This window comes from Pelodiscus sinensis, chromosome 1, assembly GCF_049634645.1.
Source record: "Pelodiscus sinensis isolate JC-2024 chromosome 1, ASM4963464v1, whole genome shotgun sequence".
NCBI classification, from domain to species: domain Eukaryota; kingdom Metazoa; phylum Chordata; order Testudines; family Trionychidae; genus Pelodiscus; species Pelodiscus sinensis.
In genome coordinates, this window is record NC_134711.1 from 4,560,226 (window position 1) to 4,581,979 (window position 21,754).

Below are 21,754 nucleotides of genomic sequence, written 5' to 3' on the forward strand. Positions count from 1 at the left end.
AATGGATTCCAAGACTTTCATGGAAACCCAGTACAGATGAACAACGCATACAACATGTATGTTAGAGTACAAAAACAAAAACTGTAAGAGTTCTTAGGGAAGCTGAAGAGATTTTTCAGACTACAGTTTACAAATGGGAAAACTGATGCCCAGCTGTCTTGAAGATAACCAGAGGAGATTTCTTCACCCCAGCAAGGAAAAAAGGTGAGAAGACTGCATTAAACCTGAGCCAGAAAGTTTCCAGGGGAAAAGTTAACTGAACAACATAGATACTAACTAACATTATCTGCTATAGCAAGTTTTTCCAAAGTAAATGGCCCTCAGGTTTTAAGTTTCATACCAATAGCCTATTTTGTGAATCGTACAGATTTATGAGAGAGAAAGTGCTGCCCATATCCTACCCTATGGCACAAAAATCAGTGCATTCTGGGAAAACAAATCCATAGTCCCTCCCTCCTCTTTTGCTATTTGTTTTTACACGCTTTTGGACTGAACATGGAGAAAGATTTGAAAAACAATAAATAGTCTTGCAGCACCTTAGAGACTAACAAAACATGTAGATGGTATCACAAACTTTCATACACACAACCCACTTTGTGGCCAAGAAAGCTTGATACCATCTACATGTTTTGTTAGTCTCTAAGGTGCTGCTAGACTATTCATTGTTTTTTAAATTTTTTCCAGTTACAGACTAACTCGGCTACCCCTCTGAAGCTACTGAGAAAGATGACAGCCAGGAGACTGAAGTTCTCTTACCTTTTCAATACCCACTTCTGCTATGGTACCTTACTCACAGCATGAAAAATGCAACAGACACATATAGACCCAAGTACGAGGCTACTTACTTTGGATGAAAAATACCAACATCCCAAGTTCCTAAAGTCATGCCCTCTTCAATTTAAAACAAACGTTTTGCACATAACAGTACACACTGCCACATTGCCACACAAACTTTCTACTTAATTATACATAAACAGCTACATTATAAGACTATGAAGGTTGCAAACGCAAGCACTCAAAAGTTAGAAAATCTTAACTCCCTGTGCATATGTATTATGATAGTCTTTAATTATATACTCCCCCCCCCCCCCAAGGAACCCCTACCTCATTCAGTGCACAGGAGAAACTGTTGAGAATATATTAGGGCTGAATGAAGGAGCGTGTTTACAATCTCTGCTTCGTTTGCTGCCGAAGTTGAAAAATGTGCAGTGAATAACATAATAAAGGTGTATAGGATTGCTGAAAGAGAATAGATGGTTTTATGGTGAAAGTAGCTGAATGCTTTCCCGGAAAGAGAAATTCTATCCCCACCTCTGTCACAGAGTTTCTATGGGATTCTGGGCAAGTCACTTGGACCAAACTATAGTGTGATCCTCAATTTCTGGATGCCCAGCTTGAAACCCTGAAGTCTGATTTGGAGAATTTCTGAGGACTCTGAGCTGCAACTGAAATCAATGAGAGCTATGCTTTGTCTACATGAAATGCTATGGGGGAAAAAATTAAGCCTCAGGCATCTCAAAATCAACTAAGTCTCCTACTACATCTTTTTCTTTTCATTTTCTTCCCGGCTTCACATCGCGTCTTTTCTTTTGCCTTGTCTTTGGTAGCCATTTCCGTTTATCCCCTCTCCCAAAGACATGTCCTCTGCCTCTTTCTGCTTCCTGACTCTCCTCAAAAAATTCTCTCTTGAGACCTTTTTCTAACTTCTCATCACCTTTCCCCCTTCTATTTCAATTTATTTCATCAAACACCTAAGCCTTTTAGGCTTAGATTGATAAGACAAGATCAAGCACTCCAGTATCCAAAGGCAATGCCCAAGTGAGAAGACAAACACTCCACGTACTCCGTGAGCAGTATGGATCCTACAATGGTTCTGTCTCTGGACTTTACTCAGAAGCTCTCCATTTATATCAGCCTCTGGTCACAAGCTGTCTGAATCTAAAGCTTCGCTCAACCCTTTATGGCTGCTGCTCTTTGATATCTGCTCCCACTCAGGAGAGAATGGGGTTCTCTGCGCTACGCTGGTCCTTTCATAACCTGTTTTTTAAACCTCATCCCCAGCTTCAATGCCTGACTTTTCTGCAACCACCCGAAGAACAGCCTCAGCATGATTCTTACCAGTTTCATTACTGCCCAGAGAGATCTATCAATAGCAGAAAGAAAACTAAAAAGACTGATCAGTTTTTGATCTGCTGCAGCTGAGTAAAAATGAGCTGTGTCCGCAGACTTACCTTTGCGGTTAGTGTTCATATACTCTCTTGGAAATCATAAAGGTTACGGTTTTGTTTTTTTTTAAATGAAACCTTAGATTCTGCAGACACTGATGATACTCCTCCAAAAATGCACTTTATTAATCACAAGCATGACACTTTCACAGGGTGCTCAGGATTGTAAGCACTGTTACTCCTCTGCCTCACCAAGAAATCACTTTGCTGTAGTTTAAAATGTATGTGCACCCAACCAGCAAACCCCTTGAAAACCTGCCAGTTTTAACCTCACCTTCCAGGTAATGTTCAGTGAACCCCAGTTCCCATACTACCTGGAAAACCATTCCTCTTCAGTATCCAGTCCTTCACTGGACTCTCAGGGTGCACGTACAAAGCAGGGCTTAACTCGACATAAGCTATGCAAATTGAGCTATGTCACAAAATCGGGAGCATCTACACAGCACTTATTCCGAAATAGTGCACTTGTCCTCTGACTTCCCTCACTCCTCGTACAATGAGGGTTACAGGAGTCAGAGTAAGAAGTCCTCCAGCTTGACAGTATTTAGACATTATTTCAAAATAACTGCCTGCTGTGTAGACGCGGACTAAGTTATTTCGAAATAATGTTGCTGTGTAGATGTATCCTCACTGAAATTACCAAGCTTGCTGTCTCCAACGAAGTAAAATATTCACTTCCCTGTTGGCTCAGCTGAGGACACACACTTTACCTAATTACACAGTCCTGAAACAGTTTATAACAAAACTAATCATGTTTATTAATAAAGAGTGCAAATTTAAGTGATACTAATAGGTATGGTTACAAACAAAAACACATTTTAGTGATTAAAATTTAATGTTGGCAAACTACAGTTTTTGCTTAAACAGTTTATCATCAACTTATCAGCATCCCCCGAGTGACAACATTGGGGATTTTTTTAGTATTTTGCATGAATACTGTGCAGGTGCCTCAGTTTCCCTATGTGCTGCACATTAAACGAGATGGGGGAAGAGGGTTTTGTTGTTGCAGGGGACCAGGTATGACCTCGGACAATGGCCTGGAGATAGGGTACCCTTGTGACTGGTGACCAAGAGGCCCAGGCCAGCTTTGAAGCTGGCTGATTCTGGCCAGCTGGAGGACAATGAGCTGAGGAAAGAAGGCCCCAGGAACTTAGACAACTGGTTCCAGCCAGAGGGGCAACAAAGGACAGAAAATGAAAGGCCCAGGTGACCTGTTTACCTGGGAAGCAAGAAAAGAGGCAGGGAGGAGCTGTTGGGGTAGATGATTCAGGATGCTCAGTGGGAAACAGGGGGCTTCTAGAATGGGGAAGAGAGCATCCAGAGCCTACCTGAATGGGGGAGAGACCTAGATGTACAGTGTTAAGGGTTGCTAGACCTGAGGACCCTGAGAATTGCCTACGCTGTGTTCAGACATTCAATAAACCGCTCTGTTTTAAGCTGTCTGAGAGTCACTCCAGTCTAGAGATCAGGGTTGCATTGTTCCCTCTGGGTATGGAGGTCCCAGGGGTCTAGACCAAGTGCACCCACTGAAGGGGCTCGTGGGGAGAGAGGTGTGTTGAAGATTCAGGGTACAGTCCCAGGCAACAGGGCCAGAGGGACTAACACTAGCAAAAGAATGCAACCTGTTATGCCAATGGAGGGTTACTCCCGGGGCGGTAGGGAACCGAGGCACATGAGTCCTGAGAGTCCGCAACATTCAGTCCTTCTGGCACGAGGTCCCAACATTCCCAGAATCAGAGAATCCTTTTTGCATACATGAGGGATAGATAGCAAGAGAGTCCTCTTTTCTTCCCTCTTCTAGACCAGAAGACCTTTGGAATGTATTCTTTGAAAAGAACCCAGACAAGTTCCTCTCCCCTGCTGCTTGTTCTCTCGGGTGCAGGAAATAAGACCCTTCTTCATCCTTTGGTTAATTTGCTTTTTTGATTGGCGGCTTGATCACTTCGTTTACTTTGCAAGCAAAGGTCAATAGAAGTCTGTTTACCTCTAATCAATCCATGCTGCTTTCTCATCCAACTGTTAGCTTGATCCATGCTGACAGGTAAATCCACATTCCTTTGTCCAACCAGCTGTGAAGCAGTAGCCACTATAATGGCTACTGCTATAGTGAACTAGCCACACTTAACAGGCAAAACAGCCACATTGTTCAAGCCAACTAGCCACGCTCAAATAGCAAAATAGACACTAGTGGCTAGCGTGTTGGACTCCACAGGTCCAGAGTAAGCTGGTTTATCAGCTGCCTCCAAAATACATGTTAAGAACATATTTCCAGCAAAAACAAAAGACAGGACTATGCAGCACTTTAAAGACTAACAAGATGGTTTATTAAGTGATGAGCTTTCATGGGCAAGACTCACTTCCTCAGATCAAATTGTGGAAGAAAATTGGCATGTCCATATATACCAAAGGGATACAATAAAAAAAAGCGAACACACATAAAAAGGACAAATCAAATTTCACAACAGAGGGAGGATGAGGGAGGAGAGGTTAATGTCTGTGAGCTAATGATATTAGAGGTGATAATTGGGGAAGCTATCTTTGTAATGGGTAAGATAATTAGCATCTTTGTTAGGCTAGACCAGACTAATGCAGCTACATCTCTATTTATATTTCCAGCACACATCCATAACTCTGTATACACAACACCTACATACATCACACAATGTATTAACGACCAGCATGACACCAGTTTTCATGATACCTTACAATGGTGATTGTCAACCAAGAATCCTGAGTAAGGATTTAAAAAAAAAAAAAGGTTAAAAATGTAACTGTTAAAAATCCTAGCAGTTACATATGCTGCGGGTTACAGCCAGCTCCTCAGGAGCAGGGCTGGCAGCCGGCTTATAGTACAAGCCAGCTCCCAGCACACACTGGCTCCTGGCCCCACTTTATACTGCAGAGCTGGCAGTGCGGAGCAGCAGCCAACTCCCCCGGAACAGGGCCTGGAGCTGGTGTGTCATGCTTATAAGTTAACTGTTTAAACAATTACCGGTACACTCTTTCATCCCTATTCCTGAAGGGCTTCAGGGGGTCGGCCAAAATAAACCGAAGAGCAGGGCCAGCTTTAAAGTTGCTGGGGTCCAGAGAAAAAAGCTGACACCTCAGCTACACCACATGGGGCTGAAGCCATCTTAGCCTTGCAAGTGCCCTGCTTGTGACCCCCAATGCTGGCGATGGCTTTTAATTTACTAGATATGCAGAAAAACATTAGTTGTGGCACAAAGCGGGGGGGAGGGGAGGAGGGGAGTTTTTTCTAGCATGTTGAGGGGGACCTCAGAAAGAAAAAGGTTGCAAGCTCCTGCCTTACAAAGATACTGTCTGGCTTAATACTCTGACAATGTGCAGGATGAGATTTTTGCCACCAGTTGGCATAAAAGAGGCTCTCAGGGTCACAAGGGGCGAGTGGGGTTTTTAAGCTCTACCTTATAGATCTTGACCTCTCCCCACCCCCTACTTAAGAGACATCTCTTGACCCAGCCTCTAGCCTTTCCTTTCTCAAGACAGAGCTTGAGACCATCCCCTACACAGCTTCCTGAGGATCTTACGCACAGTATCTCCTGAGGTTTGCCCTGGGTATAGCACAGAATTCCCATGCTGTCCCTGCATTTCCAAATTCTCCTTGAAGGCTCCTCTCCAGGCTCAGTACACAGGCTCTGACACTGACTCCCACACATCCATCTTAGGTTCCATCCAGCCCTGGTTCCACACTTACAGCAAATGGGTCTCTTCTAACTCGCCTGCATCTCACTTTCATGCTCCACGCAGTGTCGTTTCCTGCCTAACCCCAACCTCTTTCATACATCCCTTAAACCTGGACTGCTACTTTTGTGCTGATAATACTAAACACTTCTTGAAAAACTGATTACTCTTCTTTCTTCATCCCACCTCCTTGAGCAAAGAAAACTTTGGTTACCCCTACACTTTTCAGTTAAATGCCTCAGACAAGCCATTCTCTTGGGCATCCTGAAACATGACCCACTTACTCCAGTCATCCCCTCAACTCACATCTTCCACTTGCTGCCTTTGGATGTAATCATGGTATCTTCCTGATCCTGAACCTCTTATTATTATTCATCTAACTAGAGCACCTAAACCCCTTATCCTAGTGCAGGAACCCACTGTGCTAGCTGCTGTACAAATACAGACCCAAAAGACATTCTTTACTCAGAAAGAAATATCTTCCTGCAGGTATGTTAACAGTTAACTGGTTACCTGGTAAGCATCACCCTTAATGAGTGATGCTTACTGAGTAACAGTTAACCAGTAACTAGGGAGAAGTCCATCACAGGCATAGGACTGCTCCAGCCCCGCCAGGCCAGCACACAGGGCTGCCAGTCAGAAGCTCCACATGGGATCAGAAGTGGCAGTGACTCCCAAAGCAAACAGGCTGGAGTGGGGGGGCTGCTCCAGTCCATCTGCCTCCATTTAATAAGTTAACCAGTTAAACTTAACGTTCTGTCGATTAACTAAAAACAAACAGGATTTTACACCCCTAATCACCACTTCCATGTTACACTTGAACTTGACTCCACTGCTAAGCCTTCATAACCCCTCACTTGCACTACACAAAGTGTCTTTCAAGTGTCTACCTTCCAAACCCAAGTATATATAGCATAATGTCCTCCCCAGTTCCAAGGTTGTCATAGCCAGGGGTGGTAGTGGGGATAAGCTCCCACTGTCTATAAAGTACCCCTATACGGCGTGCGTCTCCAATAGCCTCTGACAACCAAGTCCAGCTCCTGGCCTTCACGTGCGGTTTAGCTTGTAAACCCGGCGGAACTGTTTTAACTGACAGGAGAAGGGGCGCAGGCGGGTCACTGGCGCCTTATAACCAGTTGCTTCGGGGAGATGATACTCGTCAGCCTAGGAAGGCAGTTCATCTAGGGGAAGGAAAACCCTGATTTTAAACCTCCGCTGCCTTGCGGCTATATTCTTCCATGGAAAAGGCTTCAGGAGTAAACCTCGAGGAAAAATCCGGAGTCGGAGTCCCTAAGACAGTTCGACGCTGCTTGCAGCCTCGTCCTGGCAACTCCTGCGACGGCGCCGATGCCAAACTGTAGCAGCCCTGCTGTTCCTTTGGATCCATCGACGACGTGGAGAGGGGGGACCCGCTACGTGGGCAATAGCCTGTTCCTCCATATTACATCGCCCTGGCTAGTATCCGACTACCAACATATCTCGCAACCCTGGAGAGGACACTCCAGCCTCGCTAGCGCTACTAGCACGGAAACAACACGGGGAGCAACAGTTTACCGGTTATAAGCCACAGCTCAATTGGCGTAGAGCATGGCGCCAGGGGTTGTTCCCGACGGTGGGAGGGATCTTCGGGTCTCACTGGGCAGTTACCGCCCGCCTCAAGCTGGGCAGCCCCCAGACAGTCAGGTACTGCCCCGCCACAGTCTGCTTTCCTCACTGGGTGCATGGGGATTAGGAACATTCCGAACGGCAGGCTGCAACCATCGCACCAGGCAACAAAACACTGAGAAAGAGACCACCTCTTAAACTGGGATGTTGGAATGTCCGTACAATGTTGACGGGCCTCTCCGAAGACGTATGGGACATTGACGACCTACGAAAGACAGCAGTCATCAACAACGAACTTCTGAGGCTGAACGTAGACATCGCCGCCCTACAGGAAACACGACTGGCAGACTCAGGCATTCTGAAAGAAAAAGACTACACCTTCTACTGGCAGGGAAAGGCCCCAGACGAGCCCAGACAGCATGGCGTAGCTTTCGCGGTGAAAAATAGCCTACTGAGTATGGTAGAACCAGGCAGTAATGGCTCAGAACGACTCCTCACCCTTCGTCTCAACACCACCACAGGCCCTATCACCCTCGTCAGCGTATACGCCCCAACTCTGAACGCAACATTGGAAACTAAAGACCGGTTCTATGAGAACCTAACATCTGTCATCAACAGCATCCCCGACAAGGAACAACTCATCCTTTTGGGTGACTTCAATGCCAGAGTAGGTGCGGACAATGACTCATGGCCTTCGTGCCAAAATGAACGAGAACGGCCAACGCCTGCTCGAGCTCTGCGCTTTCTACAACCTGTGCATCGCCAACTCATACTTCCAGACCAAGCCCCAGCATAAGGTCTCCTGGCGACATCCGCGCTCGAAACACTGGCACCAGTTGGACCTTATACTAGTTCGCCGCTCAGCTATCAATTGCGTCCTGCACGTACGCTCTTATCACAGCGCTGACTGCGACACAGATCACTCCTTAGTGTGCTGCAAGATCAGGCTGAACCCGAAGAGGTTTCATCGTTCAAGGAAACAAGGAAATCCTCGCATCGACGTCAGCAAGATGTCGCAGCCTGACCTGACGCAGAAATTCACAGAAGCGCTTGAGAAGGAACTTGATGCTACACAGACAGGAGACTCTGCCATGGAAAAGTGGGAAACACTGCGGAACATAATGCACCGCACTGCCCTGGCAACCTTTGGAAAGAGGACCATAAAGACGCACGACTGGTTTGAAGCAAAGTCCTCTGTGATGATTCCAGTCATAGAAGCCAAGCGCGCCGCCCTGGCAGAATACAAGCGGTCACCAAGCCAGAGGAACCTACAAATTCTCAGGGCTACTAGGAGCAAGGCTCAACAGGTTGCCAGACACTGTGCGAACGAATTTTGGCAGCAGCTCAGCAACGACATCCAGAAAGCAGCCATATCAGGGAACACAAGAGGCATGTACGACGGCATTAAGAAAGCGCTGGGCCCTACCCAGAGCAAAACAGCACCCCTCAAGTCATCTACTGGAGAAATAATCTCCGACAAGCAACAACAGTTGGGGAGATGGGTGGAACACTACTCCGACCTCTACTCCAGACGGAATACGGTGACCTCCGCAGCATTAGATGCCATTGAATGCCTGCCAACCATGGAAGAACTTGATGCAGAGCCAACAGTAGAAGAGCTCAGCAAGGCTGTTGATAAACTGGCCTCAAGAAAAGCCCCCGGCAGCGACGGGATTCCTCCAGACCTGCTGAAACAGTGCAAGTGTTCCCTACTGCACCCTCTTCACAAAGTGCTCTGTCAGTGCTGGAAAGAAGGAGCCGTACCGCAGGATATGCGGGATGCTAAGATCGTCACCCTCTACAAGAATAAGGGCGAGAGAAGTGATTGCAACAACTACAGAGGCATCTCCCTTCTTAGCATCGTAGGCAAAGTATTTGCTAAGGTCATCTTGACCCGACTGCAGAAGCTGGCTGAACGTGTCTACCCGGAGTCACAGTGTGGTTTCCGCGCAGAACGGTCAACCGTAGACATGATTTTCTCCCTACGACAACTCCAGGAGAAGTGTAGAGAACAGCAGATGCCCCTGTACGTCTCCTTCATTGATCTCACCAAAGCCTTTGACCTGGTCAGCAGAGACGGACTCTTCAAAATCCTTCACAAGATCGGCTGCCCACCAAAACTGCAGAGTTTGATTGAATCCTTCCACACAGACATGAAGGGAACAGTACAGTTTAACGGCAGTTGCTCCGAGCCTTTCAGCATCAGCAGCGGCGTCAAGCAAGGCTGCGTTCTTGCCCCCACATTGTTTGGGATCTTCTTTGCCCTGCTCCTCAAGCATGCCTTCGGCTCAGCAACGGAAGGAATCTACCTCCGCACCAGATCGGACGGCAAGCTATTCAATCTCTCTCGCCTCAAAGCCAAGACGAAGATACGTGAGACGCTGATCAGGGACATGATATTTGCCGACGACGCAGCAGTCGTCACACATACCCAGGAAGAACTACAGTCGCTGATGAGCCGTTTTTCCATGGCCTGCAAAGACTTTGGGCTGACTATCAGTTTGAAAAAAACAAACGTCCTAAACCAGGACACTGTCACTCCACCAGCCATCACAGTAGACGACTACCAGCTTGACGTCGTCCACCAGTTCACGTACTTGGGCTCCACCATCACCGATAATCTCTCCCTTGACGCTGAGCTCGACAAGAGGATCGGAAAGGCAGCCTCTACTTTAGCCCGCCTGACAACCCGAGTGTGGACCAACCCCAGGCTGACAATCGCAACAAAGATGGCAGTGTACAACGCCTGCGTCATCAGCACCCTGCTGTACGGGAGCGAGACATGGACCACATACGCGAGACAAGAGCGGAGACTGAACGCTTTCCATCTACGAGGTCTGCGCCGCATCCTGGGCATTACCTGGCAAGACAAAGTCTCCAACCTCGAAGTTCTGACTCGAGCCGGCCTCCCCAGCATGTACACCATGCTCCGACAACGTCGTCTGCGTTGGCTTGGCCATGTACGCCGCATGGAGGACGGGAGGATCCCAAAGGACATCCTCTACGGGGAACTGGCATCTGGGAAGAGAACCACAGGGCGCCCGAACCTGCGATTTAAAGATGTCGTGAAGAGGGACATGAAAGCCATCGACATAAACACGCAGTCCTGGGAAGACCTTGCAGCAGACCGCCTGAAGTGGAGGGGCACCCTGACCACACAGCTCAGGTCAGGCGAAACGAACATGATGCGTGCATCAGAAGAAAAGCGAGCCCGCAGGAAGTTACGCAACAACAACAGCCAGGGAACCACCTATAGCTGCGACTTCTGCGGCAAAGAATGCCTGTCCCGGATTGGCCTTTTCAGCCACCAACGACGCTGTCCCCGACGCTGTCCAGGACAATCCGACACGAACCAAGACGAGAACTAGGATACGTCATCCATGGTCAACTGACCGACGGAGGCCAACAACGTCCTCCCCTTCTCTCATGTACAAAGAAGCATAACCATGTTATCCCATACTCAATTACAATGGCTCAACAATCATTTTAGGGCACAACTCTCAGCTAATCTTTGTAATAAAGCCTTCTGTGGAGTTCAACCACTTCTACTCACTTGCTTATAACACCCACTTAATCTCTTAATTTCAGTATTACTGGTGAAGGAAAGGCTTTCTCCTCTGCAAATCCAGCTGCCTGGATCTAGGGATGTAAAATCCCCTTTAGTTAGTTAACTGGTTAAACATTAAGTAGATAGCCGAAGGAGCTAGCCCATGGAGTTTGCCAGCAAGTGGTTTTCTCAGCAAGTGTTGCCAACAGAGATTTGGTTTTGGAAGTATTTAACCTAAAAGACTTTACACATCATCAGAATTGCTTGTGGAAATCAAATCTCAAGTTCTTCAATCTTATTTCTATACTTGCCGAGTCCTGCCATTTCAGAGTACCAGACTGACTTCTGGGAGCCCAGATAGGCTTTGCTGAAATTCAATACATTTATATTGAATTAAGCATTGAGTGAATTTGATTTTGGCTTTCTTCATTATCCTTATAATGATACCTGTTACACAGACTGAGCTGCATTTCTATGAAGCTTTAGGGTATGAATCAGTAAAAATTTGAGTTTACTAAACCCTGATTCCTTTTTATAGCACTGCCATCAACCATTCTGTTTTTAATCTTAACAAAACTCCTGCAAACAGAGCCTCCGCTGGATGGCTCACACTATTAATGGGACACAGTTTTTCACCTCTAGGCTGCTGGAACAAATCCAGCTTAAGTCAGTAGTGACTAGCAACTCTCACTATCTGACAAATGTTTAGCAATCTATGGAAATGGATTTGGGGCACTTGAGTTGAAAACTCACCACAAAAATTAAGCCATTTAGTGACAGTTTTGTGGCAGAAATCTCAGTAGAGAGGAAAACATGAATGGGCTATAGCGAGCTTCACTCTTCCCACTAGAGATGATTCCTTTAAGACAAGGCTGAGGCATTAAACAGAAGCTTGTACTGCAAAGGCCTATGCCAGGCCTCCTTCACATGAGAGATTTAAAGCTCACCTTCCCTCTTATCTTAGATTCGTCTTTATTCTCTTCCTATTTGCTCTACTGAGCTTTAAATACTTTTGTCTAAATTTTGTTGGGCGTCTCAAACAGCCTCCAGCATGGTCACTGTGTGACTGTATCTTATTTCTCAGACTGCTCCTGTTCCATTCCTAGTCGAGGTTTTACATCTCTCCTCCATCCCAATACAAACTTCCTCAGGTTCCCAGTCTTGATCCACTTCTTCATTTATTATCTCCCTCTGGGAGAACCCACTGCTAGATCATAAATCACTTTTCAGAGTGGACATCTGACTCTACATCTCCCTCAGATCATCAACTTTACATTTACCTTATTTCTTGGCCCATCAGCTCAAATCTACAGCATAACTTCCTATTCAATGTTTTCAAGACTAAGTTCTTCCTTTTGGGTAGAATTGCCTCTAATCTCTCATGCTATGCATTTATTCCCCTCTACCTCCTTTAAACATACATCAATCTTACATCTTTCAGATGCTATCCAGCACCTAAACTTATACTACCAAAACCACAGAATTTGGCAACATCTCGGACCATCAACCTTCTTTTTCTGCTCATCTGCAAGTCATCCAATGCCATCTTCCAAATACTCGCACTGCTGAAATCTTTATTTATGCTTTCATCAGTTCTTCTCTCAACAGTCACAATGTCTTTTTGAAGGCTTACACTCAACTTCAGGGGGCCAGAATGTTGCTGAGGAATGTCTTTCAGGAATTATGACTAGATTACCTCATTCTTGACCATGTTTTTAAATATTGCCCTTTATCGCTTCCTGTTTGATGTAGAACATTGTTTCACGGGTGTTAAACCTCACATACTCAGAACACACTCCAGGAGGTCAAATGCACTTTCCAAAGTTTTATATACTCCCTATGGCCTCTCTCTCAAGGTCTGGGAGAGGATCAAAGCTGATTAGCTGTAGGTTTTTAAATCACTGGTAAATTCAAAAACACAAACACTTCGTCAAGAAAGTACAAATCTCATTGTCATGTGTACCTAGCAGTTCTATAAATTTTAATACAAGTTGGGTGTGGGCTATAGAAGCCTTGCAAACTGTTGTTTCACTCATTCGTCACAAAGTTTAGGGACCCTTAATTATACTTCCTTTCCTTATTTCTGCGTTTTCTATGCCCTTCACTGAATTAACATTTACTCATCTTTATTGCTTTTATATTTCTACTACTGTTTTTCTCTCTATAGGTGTCTACACAAGGAAATTATTTCAAAATAAAGATATTCAAAATAACTCCTGAAATAACTATTTCAAAATAAGCTTATTCCCCAAGGAAAGCAGAATAACAGATTTTAAAAAATAACGGGTATGGTAGTGTGGATGCTTTGCTTATAATTTCAAAATTAAAGGGGTTATTTCGAAATAACTCCCTAATGTAGACCAGGGCTACATGTCACTTTTCCCTTTCTATTTGCAAGAGTTTCTGTATCCAACCTTAAGGTATTCGTCTTTCAACAAAGGTCTGAATACATCATACATGCTATCTAAAAATAAATTGTGCACATGCTGAGCAAGAGGGACCCAAGGTTATTACATATTAAAACACTGCCTCCAAATGATAACATTTTACTAACTGGCATACAAACCACACTCATTATGAGCAGCAATTGGGAATTTGGCCTTAGGGGAAACATTTATTACCCTGTTATAAATGATTGCTATAGATTAGAATGAAATTGAGTAAATGGCAATCTAACACAAGAGTTCCATTCAGAATATCTATATAACAATTGAATAAAACAATGTGAGAACCTCACACCAGCCAGTTGGATTTGTTATGGAAAAGCAGCAATTTCAGCCCTTCTCCCCCCACCCTCCATACAAACAAATTAGCTGGGAATCAAGGTCAAAATCATAATTTAGATGAGCCACATGAGAGTCATTTATACTCTTTACAAAGTAAAATATCAAACTGCAGCTCACTAGTCAGGTGATATTCCAATCTGGTGAGCACGTATGATTTAATCATATTACCGGAGAATTTTATAGTTATAGCGAAGTTCCACTCAGACAAGAGACATTCGAATAAGATGCACTTTGTTACCCTATATGTCTTTACTCTGTTTTCAGTTTGAAGCCCACTTAGTTTACAGACAAATCCTGCAGTTTTTACTGCCATCAGTACTGCAGAGGCGGTCTAGCTATGGAGGAGCAAGCTGTGTTCTGTTTTGCTTTGTGAATCAACAGGATAGCCAGCTCAGTTCTGATTCCAAACCTCTATGCTGATAATGTTAAGAAGCAGGAAAAAAAACACAGCATGACATTTCGAATGCAAGCTGTGCTTTCACTGCTGAAACCTAGGGAAAAAGTTCTCTTTCAATTTGTAAAGTGAGCATACATATTAATATAAAACATTACAACTGTATAATGCCTTTCCTCAGAAGATCTCAGAAAAACTTCCTAATTGTCAGGGTGGTTAGGCACTGGAATAAATGCCTAGGGAGGTTGTGGAATCTCCAACTGCGGAGATATTTAAGAGCAGGTTAGATAGATACCTGTCAGGGATGATCTAGATCAAGGGTCAGCAACCTATGGCTCACTAGGGAGCCAGATATGGCTATTCTGCAGCTCCAGCTCAGTCCCTCCCTTGCTGCCCCCTGCAGCAGAGAACCTGTGCTGGCACTCCAGCCTCACAGTCCCCCGCAACACTGGAAGCACCAGCACTGGTTTCTGCGGGGGGGGGGGGGGGGGGTGAAGGCCTGAGGTTCCCCACCGGATCTAGCTTGTGGGGAAGAAGCCAGAGCCAGAAGTGGCTGCGTGCTGCTGTTCCCCTCCCACAGCTGAGGGAACAGCAGCGCAAGGACGCACTTCCTGTAGGCTTTCCCCACTGCTCCCATTGGAGCAGGATGGAATACCCCCGGTGCCTGGGAGAGGCATGCAGTGCAAAAACAAGTGCCCACCCTCAGCCCAGCCCCTGCAACCCCAGCCCCCACATGTACCCTTTTCCCCACCACAACCCTGCATCCCCAGCCTACTCCTGCCCCCTCCACCCTGTCAGACACCCTACTCCTGCATGCTCCCTTGCTCATGCACCTCCCCCCCAGACAGACACCCTACTCCCAGCCTGTTCCTGCACCCCACCTCCCACCCAGACCTCACACCCTCACCCCCCTCTGCATCTCACCTCCCGCCAGATCCTGCATCCCCATCCCTATTCCACTCACTGGCAACCCTCTCCCACACACTTAACCCCAAATCCACTAATCCTGGAACCCCAGAACAGTAAATCTGACCTGAGGCCTTGAAGCACAGTCCTCCCTGCCCCGTCCCTCCCCATGGGGCTAGAGCACCAGTGAGGTGAAAGCGTTTCAGATTGGGCCACATCAGTGAGGGACTGGGTTTTTTTTGGAGGGTTTTGTTTTGTTTTCTTTTTTTGCTTCTCCCTTGTGTGGTCCCCAACTGATTTTTCTGTGGGTCAGTGGCCCCCAACCCAAAAAAGGTTCCCCACCCCTTCCAGGGCTTTGTCAAGCCAAGACTTAAACACCTCTAGGGATGGAGACTCCACTACTTCCCTAGGGAACCCATTCCAGTGCTTCACCACTCTCCTAGTGAAATAGTTTTTCCTAATATCCAACCTGGACCTCTCCCACCACAACTTGAGACCATTGCTCCTTGTTCTACCATCTGTCACTACTGAGAACAGCCTCTCTCCATCCTCTTCGGAACCTCCCTTCAGGAAGTTGAAGGCTGCTATCAAATCCCCCCTCACTCTTCGCTTCTGCAGACTAAACAGACCCAACTCCTTCAGCGTCTCCTCATAAGTCATATGTTCCAGCTCCATAATCATTTTGGTTGCCTTCCGCTGGACCTTCTCCAATGTGTCCACATCCTTTTTGTAATGGGGGGCCCAGAACTGGACACAATACTCCAGATGTGGCCTCACCAGAGCCAAATAAAGGGGAACAATGACATCTCTGGATCTGCTCCTCTTAATGCAACCTAATATGCCATTAGCCTTCTTGGCTACAAGGGCACACTGTTGACTCATATCCAGCTTCTCATCCACTGTAACCCTCAGGTCCTTTTCTGCAGAACTACTACTTAAGTGGTTGGTCCCCAGCTTGTAACAATGCTTGGGATTCTTCAGTCCCAAGTGCAGGATTCTGCACTTGTCCTTGTTGAGCCTCATCAGATTTCTTGTGGCCCAATCCTCCAATTTGTCTTAGTCACTCTGGACCCTCTCTCTGCCCTCACGCATATCTACTTCTCCCCCTAGCTTGGTGTCATCTGCAAACTTGCTGAGGGTGCAATCCATCCCCTCATCCAGGTCATTATTAAAGATATTGAACAAAACAGGTCCTAGAACCGAACCTTGGGGCACTCCGCTAGAAACTGATCGCTATCCTGACATTGAGCCGTTAATCACTACCCGCTGGGCTGGCCTTTTAGCCATCTTTCTATCCATCTTACTGTCCATTTATCCAATCCACATTCCCTTAACTTGCTGGCAAGAATATTGTGGGAGACCGTATCAAAAACCTTGCTAAAGTCAAGGTATCTCACATCCACTGACTTTCCCATGTCCACAGAGCCAGTTACCTCATCATAGAAGCTAATCAGATTGGTCAGGGATAACTTTCCCTTTGTGAATCCATGCTGACTATTCCTGATCACTTTCCTCTCTTTCAAGTGCCTCAAAATGAATTCCTTAAGGATCCCTTCCATGATTTTTCCAGGAACCGAGGTAAGACTGACCGGCCTATAGTGCCCTGGATCATCCTTCTTCCCTTTTTTGAAGATGGGCACTACATTTGCCTTTTTCCAATCATCCGAGATTTCTCCCAACCTCCACGACTTCTCAAAGATAATGGCCAAAGACTCCTCAATGACATTTGCCAGTACCCTCGGATGCATTAAGTCCGCACCCATGGATTTGTGTACATTTAGCTTTTCTAAATAGTTCCTAACCTGTTCTTTACCCACCAAGGGCTGTCCATCTTCATCCCATCTTGCGTCACTTAGCGCATCAGTCCGGGAGCCCACCTTGTCCGTGAATACAGAGGCAAAGAAAGTATTGAGTACTTCAACTTTCCCCACATCATCTGTCACTAGGTTACCTCCTTCATCCAGTAGGGGTCGCACACTCTCTCTGATCACATTCTTCTTGTTAACATGCCTGTAGAAACCTTCCTTGTTATCCTTCACATCCTTTGCCAGTCTCAATTCCATTTGCGCTTTCGCCTTCCTGATAACCCCCCGGCATTCTCGAGCTAAACATTTAAACCCCTCCCTGGTCATTTGTCCAAGTTTCCACATTTTGCAAGCTTCCTTTTTGTGCTTAAGTTCACCAAGGATTTCCCCTGTAAGCCATGCTTTTGTAGTCATGCTGAAGCAATAAGCCACCATCACACAGTAAATCTATTAAGAAGTCTTGACTTTCACAACCCTACTCTTACTAACTTATCATACCACAGTCACTAAAGCCAACATTTCCAAAGTTTTCTGATCTTGGATATCTAATTTTATGAATGTCCAACATCAGTTAATGTAAGCCTGATTTTTAAACCTCTCACTCCAGGAGCACTCACCTAATTAGTAAATTGCAATTGAGAATTTCAGTTTATTAAGATTAAATGACTGATGTGATTTTGACCTATGAAGTCAGGTCCAAGGTATCTCAAGTTGAACACTTAAAAACTGAGGTTCCCACAACTGGTGGCCGCTTTTGAAAATTTAGGCCTAGATACAGAATTCTAAGAGGTCAGAGAAGTGGCTATAAAAATTATGTTAGCATACACTTGGTGACGGCAGCAGTTCTGCATAGTGAAAATACAAGTACAAACATTAAAGCACCAAGCATGAGAAAAAGCGTTTAACCTTACTTACTCTTGTCCCAATTAAATTAGTGTGATTAAAGTTAAGCATGAATATACATGTTCATAGGATTTGATCTTATATGCTTATCAGGTCATTTTGCTATTGCTCAGCGATTACAATCCCATCATTAAACTAACACAGAATTGCAAAATCACTTAAGTTTACTAATGTAGGCACATTACCCACCCGCCCTTTACTATGACAATGAGTATGTTAATAATTATTTCCTCATGCACAGACAAAGTATTTGCCTCGTGCAACTAGAATTTTGCAAAACCAAGCTAATATATACTAGTACCCAACAGTTCTAAAAGATGAGAGCAACTGAAGAGAAAAAAAACCTCGGCTATTAGTCTTCAGAGGTCAGGCCTACACTGTAAAAAAGGAATATGTCAAGCATGTTACGTAATGTGTTAACAGTTAAAATCCTAGTGTAGACAAGGTAAACTATAGGTTTAACATGCTAGCCAGGCACAACAAATCTTACACAGAGGATACCTTTAATCTTGAGTTGACCAGTCAATACATTAAAGCCATAATTTATCCTGTCTATACCAGGATTTTAACATGCATTAGCGATTAGTTAATATGTTTAAAATACACTTTTTTCCATAGTGAAAATAAGTCCTGAAAGTCTTAAAGCCAAGCAAAGATGTTTTACTTTACTACTATATATTGCCTTAAAAGTTGCATACATTTGCTTTAAATTCTTTGCTGTACCAAAGGACTGTGGCTGCATAAACCTGGTTTAATGAAAGGCAAGACAGCCTTCAGTCATTGGAACAAACCCACGCATGGAAGTGATTGGAAAGCAATAGCATTACAGAAGGAGAAGGAACAGCATGTACTCCCAGATATCCTCATTCAACACATCTCACTTCCTATAGCAACCACACAGATTCACAGCCCATAAACAATCCCACCATGGTAGGCAATGTAGGCAGTGGTTGTTGTCTTTGCTCCTCCACGAATATTCTGCTCCTACCACGAATATTCTGCTCCTACCGCAGTGAGGATCAGTTCCCCCTAGTTGGGTACTGTTTGTTTCCTTTATATCAGGCACTCTCTCTGCTGAGTTTACAAGTACCGGGAGGCAGGGATGCAGAACTCTTCCCATAGTGCAGCACTCTCACCACCCACTTCAATGCTCCCCTTTGACCTGGGAGATTTAGAAGGTCAAATATACCATGATCCTTGACACAGAAGGCCCATCACCATGCTTTTCATATTCTCAAGCAATCACTGTTCTTTGGGAAGTAAAGGAAAACAGGCATCCTTCCCAAGGATGGCAGACTCCAAAAGGTGGGGTTATAGATAATATAAGGTTACCTAAGAATAAAGATGACCCAAAAAGGGGGTATCAGATTATGGGAGCTCTAGGCTTTCTCCAAAATATACAATAGTGTAACCCATACACCTAGTGTCACTGTCGCATGCAGTGGCACTTAGACCACAACAACAGATAAGACCAAGAGACCTCTCTACAGCCTAGCCTGAGATCCAGATGGCTTTTAGCTCAAGCAGAGAGGCTCCAGAGGTCCCTCCAGGTGGTGGTTACAATAGCACATGGCACAGTTTCTCAACCTGAGTACTCAGGAGTTTCTAAAAGGGCTGGATTAGTGGATTTATCCTCTTCAGGGAGGAGTTCAAGCCCTCACAGTCTAGTGCTTTTGGTCCCTCTAGAGAGAGATGAAGTGGAACAGGTTCCCCAAATATTGGGTATGATGTCAAGGGGTTCCAAGTAACATCTTTCCAGAAGACTAGAAGGTCTCTCTTATGGATAGAGATAAGTTCCAATCTTTCTTGAAGACCACCCAAAGCTCCCACCACCACCATCCCAGCAGGCCAGCAAGGGAGGTTCTCCATAGAGAACAGGGCTCTCCCTACCTAAGGCGCTTATGTGGGAGCCCCTTCAAGGGGGAAAGCTATACCTATAGGGTAAGAAGAGTTTCCCCCTCAAAGAATGAGCATCCCTATCCCACAGCATGCCTAAAAAGGGGTCCCACTTAAGAGGATAGAGGTCCTTCTCCTAGGGGTCTCCGTAAGGGGTCCTGCTTTAAGCAGATAAGGATTCTTGTATGCAGTCTCCCCACTGTGGGCTCTGCATTAAGAAAATAGCAGCCACTTCTCCAGGGGGATCTCAATCATGGCGAAGCCTCTTCCCTATTGGGGTCCTGCATTAAAGTCATCAGGGTCCCCCACAAAGATCAAAATTCCTCCCCCTACATTAGAAAGGTAAATGGGATCCCTCTCCACATTTGGGGGGGGGGGGGAGACCTAGTCCACCAGACTCCCCACCGGCACCCCTCCCATGTTAAAGAGGTTAAGGCCAGTCCCCAGGACCTACCACATGCACATTGGGGGAGGGGGTGTCAGAGACTGTCCCCAAGCTCCTCCCCAGTGTCCTGCACACCATTACAGGGGGGAAGCAGGAAGTCAGTGATGGTCCCCCCAGCTCCCCACAATGTACCCCACATACATAATGGGGGGCTGAGCCGGTTCCCCAATCTCTCTCTCACACACAGCGGAGGGAGGCGGCCAGGCCCTGAGCTCCCCCCTTCCCTGATCACCCCACACCCGCATTACGAGGGTCAGGGCTGGTCCTTAGGCTGCCCTCCCCTAAGACCTCCCCCACACACGCATATGCTGGGGAGGGGGGGGAGATCAGGGCCAGTCCTCCCCCGAAGCTCCCCTCACAGGGGGGGGGCGCGAAGATCCGCTCCTCCCCCCCTCACACATTCTGGGGGGGGCAGGGCCGGTCCTCCCCCCTCACACACGCCGGGGGGGGGGGGCAGGGCCGGTTCCTCCCCCACACACACACGCCGGGGGGGGGGCCAGGGCCGGTTCCTCCCCCCTCACACACGCCGGGGGGGGGGCCCAGGGCCGGTTCCTCCCCCCTCACACACGCCGGGGGGGGGGCCCAGGGCCGGTTCCTCCCCCCTCACACACGCCGGGGGGGGGGCAGGGCCGGTTCCTCCCCCCTCACACACGCCGGGGGGGGGCAGGGCCGGTTCCTCCCCCCTCACACACGCCGGGGGGGGGGGCAGGGCCGGTTCCTCCCCCCTCACACACGCCGGGGGGGGGGCCGGTTCCTCCCCCCACACCCGCCGGGAGGGGGGCCGGTTCCTCCCCCCACACACGCCGGGGGGGGGGGGCCGCCGTTACCTTCTTGACGGTGCGCGGCGCCTCGGTGACGGTGCCGTCGGGGCTGACCAGCGCCTCGCGCCCGGCGCCGCCGTCCCCCCCGTCGCGGTGCCGGTGCTGCGGGTGGTGCGGGTCGCTGCGCTTCATGGCCGACGCCTGCGGCACCTTGGCGGCCCCGAGGGGGGGCCCGGCCGCCGGGAGCCCGGGGCCGCCGCCCAGGGGAGGCCGCTCGGCCCCGCAGCCCGCGCCCCCGGCCGCCTCGCGCTCCGGGGCCGGCGGGGGGCAGGGCGCCGGCGGGGGGGGCCCCGGCTCGGCCGGGCGCGGGGGGGCGACCGCCCCCTTGTCCCGGGGGCCGCCCAGCTCCTTCAGCTCCACGGCGGGGGCCGCCACCTGCACCGACATCGCCGCCGCTCGCCTGCCTGCCTCAGACACCCGGCCGCCCCTCACCGGCCGCCGCGCGGGGCACCACGGGACATGGAGTCCGCCGCCGGGCCCGGCCGAGCGGTGGCGGCGGCCGCCGGGACTACAACGCCCGGCGTGCCCCGCGCGCGGCGCTCCGCCTCATGGCGCTGGGGCGCGCGGGGCCTCCTGGGAGGTGTAGTCCTCGCCTGGCGCTGGTCCCCAGGCGCCTGTTCCACCCAGCCCACGGAGCATCCCCGAGGCCTGCTGCCTCCCTCCGTGCTGGTCTGCAGCGGCGTGCGTGGCCACCAGCCTGGCATCCCTGTCCCGCTGCT

The 21,754-nt window shown here is 47.7% G+C and overlaps 1 protein-coding gene across 2 annotated transcripts in view; it reads right to left on the reverse strand.

The window, feature by feature from the left end:
• Window positions 1-21,452, reverse strand: part of AHCYL2 (adenosylhomocysteinase like 2) — a 175,186-nt gene extending 153,734 nt beyond the window's left edge. The window contains exon 1 of one of the 2 annotated variants that reach the window (XM_075925410.1): window positions 21,042-21,452. In XM_075925410.1, coding sequence (XP_075781525.1) covers window positions 21,042-21,422 — 381 coding nt within the window. In that variant the 5' untranslated portion in view covers window positions 21,423-21,452. The remainder of the gene's footprint in view (window positions 1-21,041) is intronic. The other variant, XM_075925413.1, reaches the window with a different exon arrangement.
• Window positions 21,453-21,754: the final 302 nt, after the last annotated feature.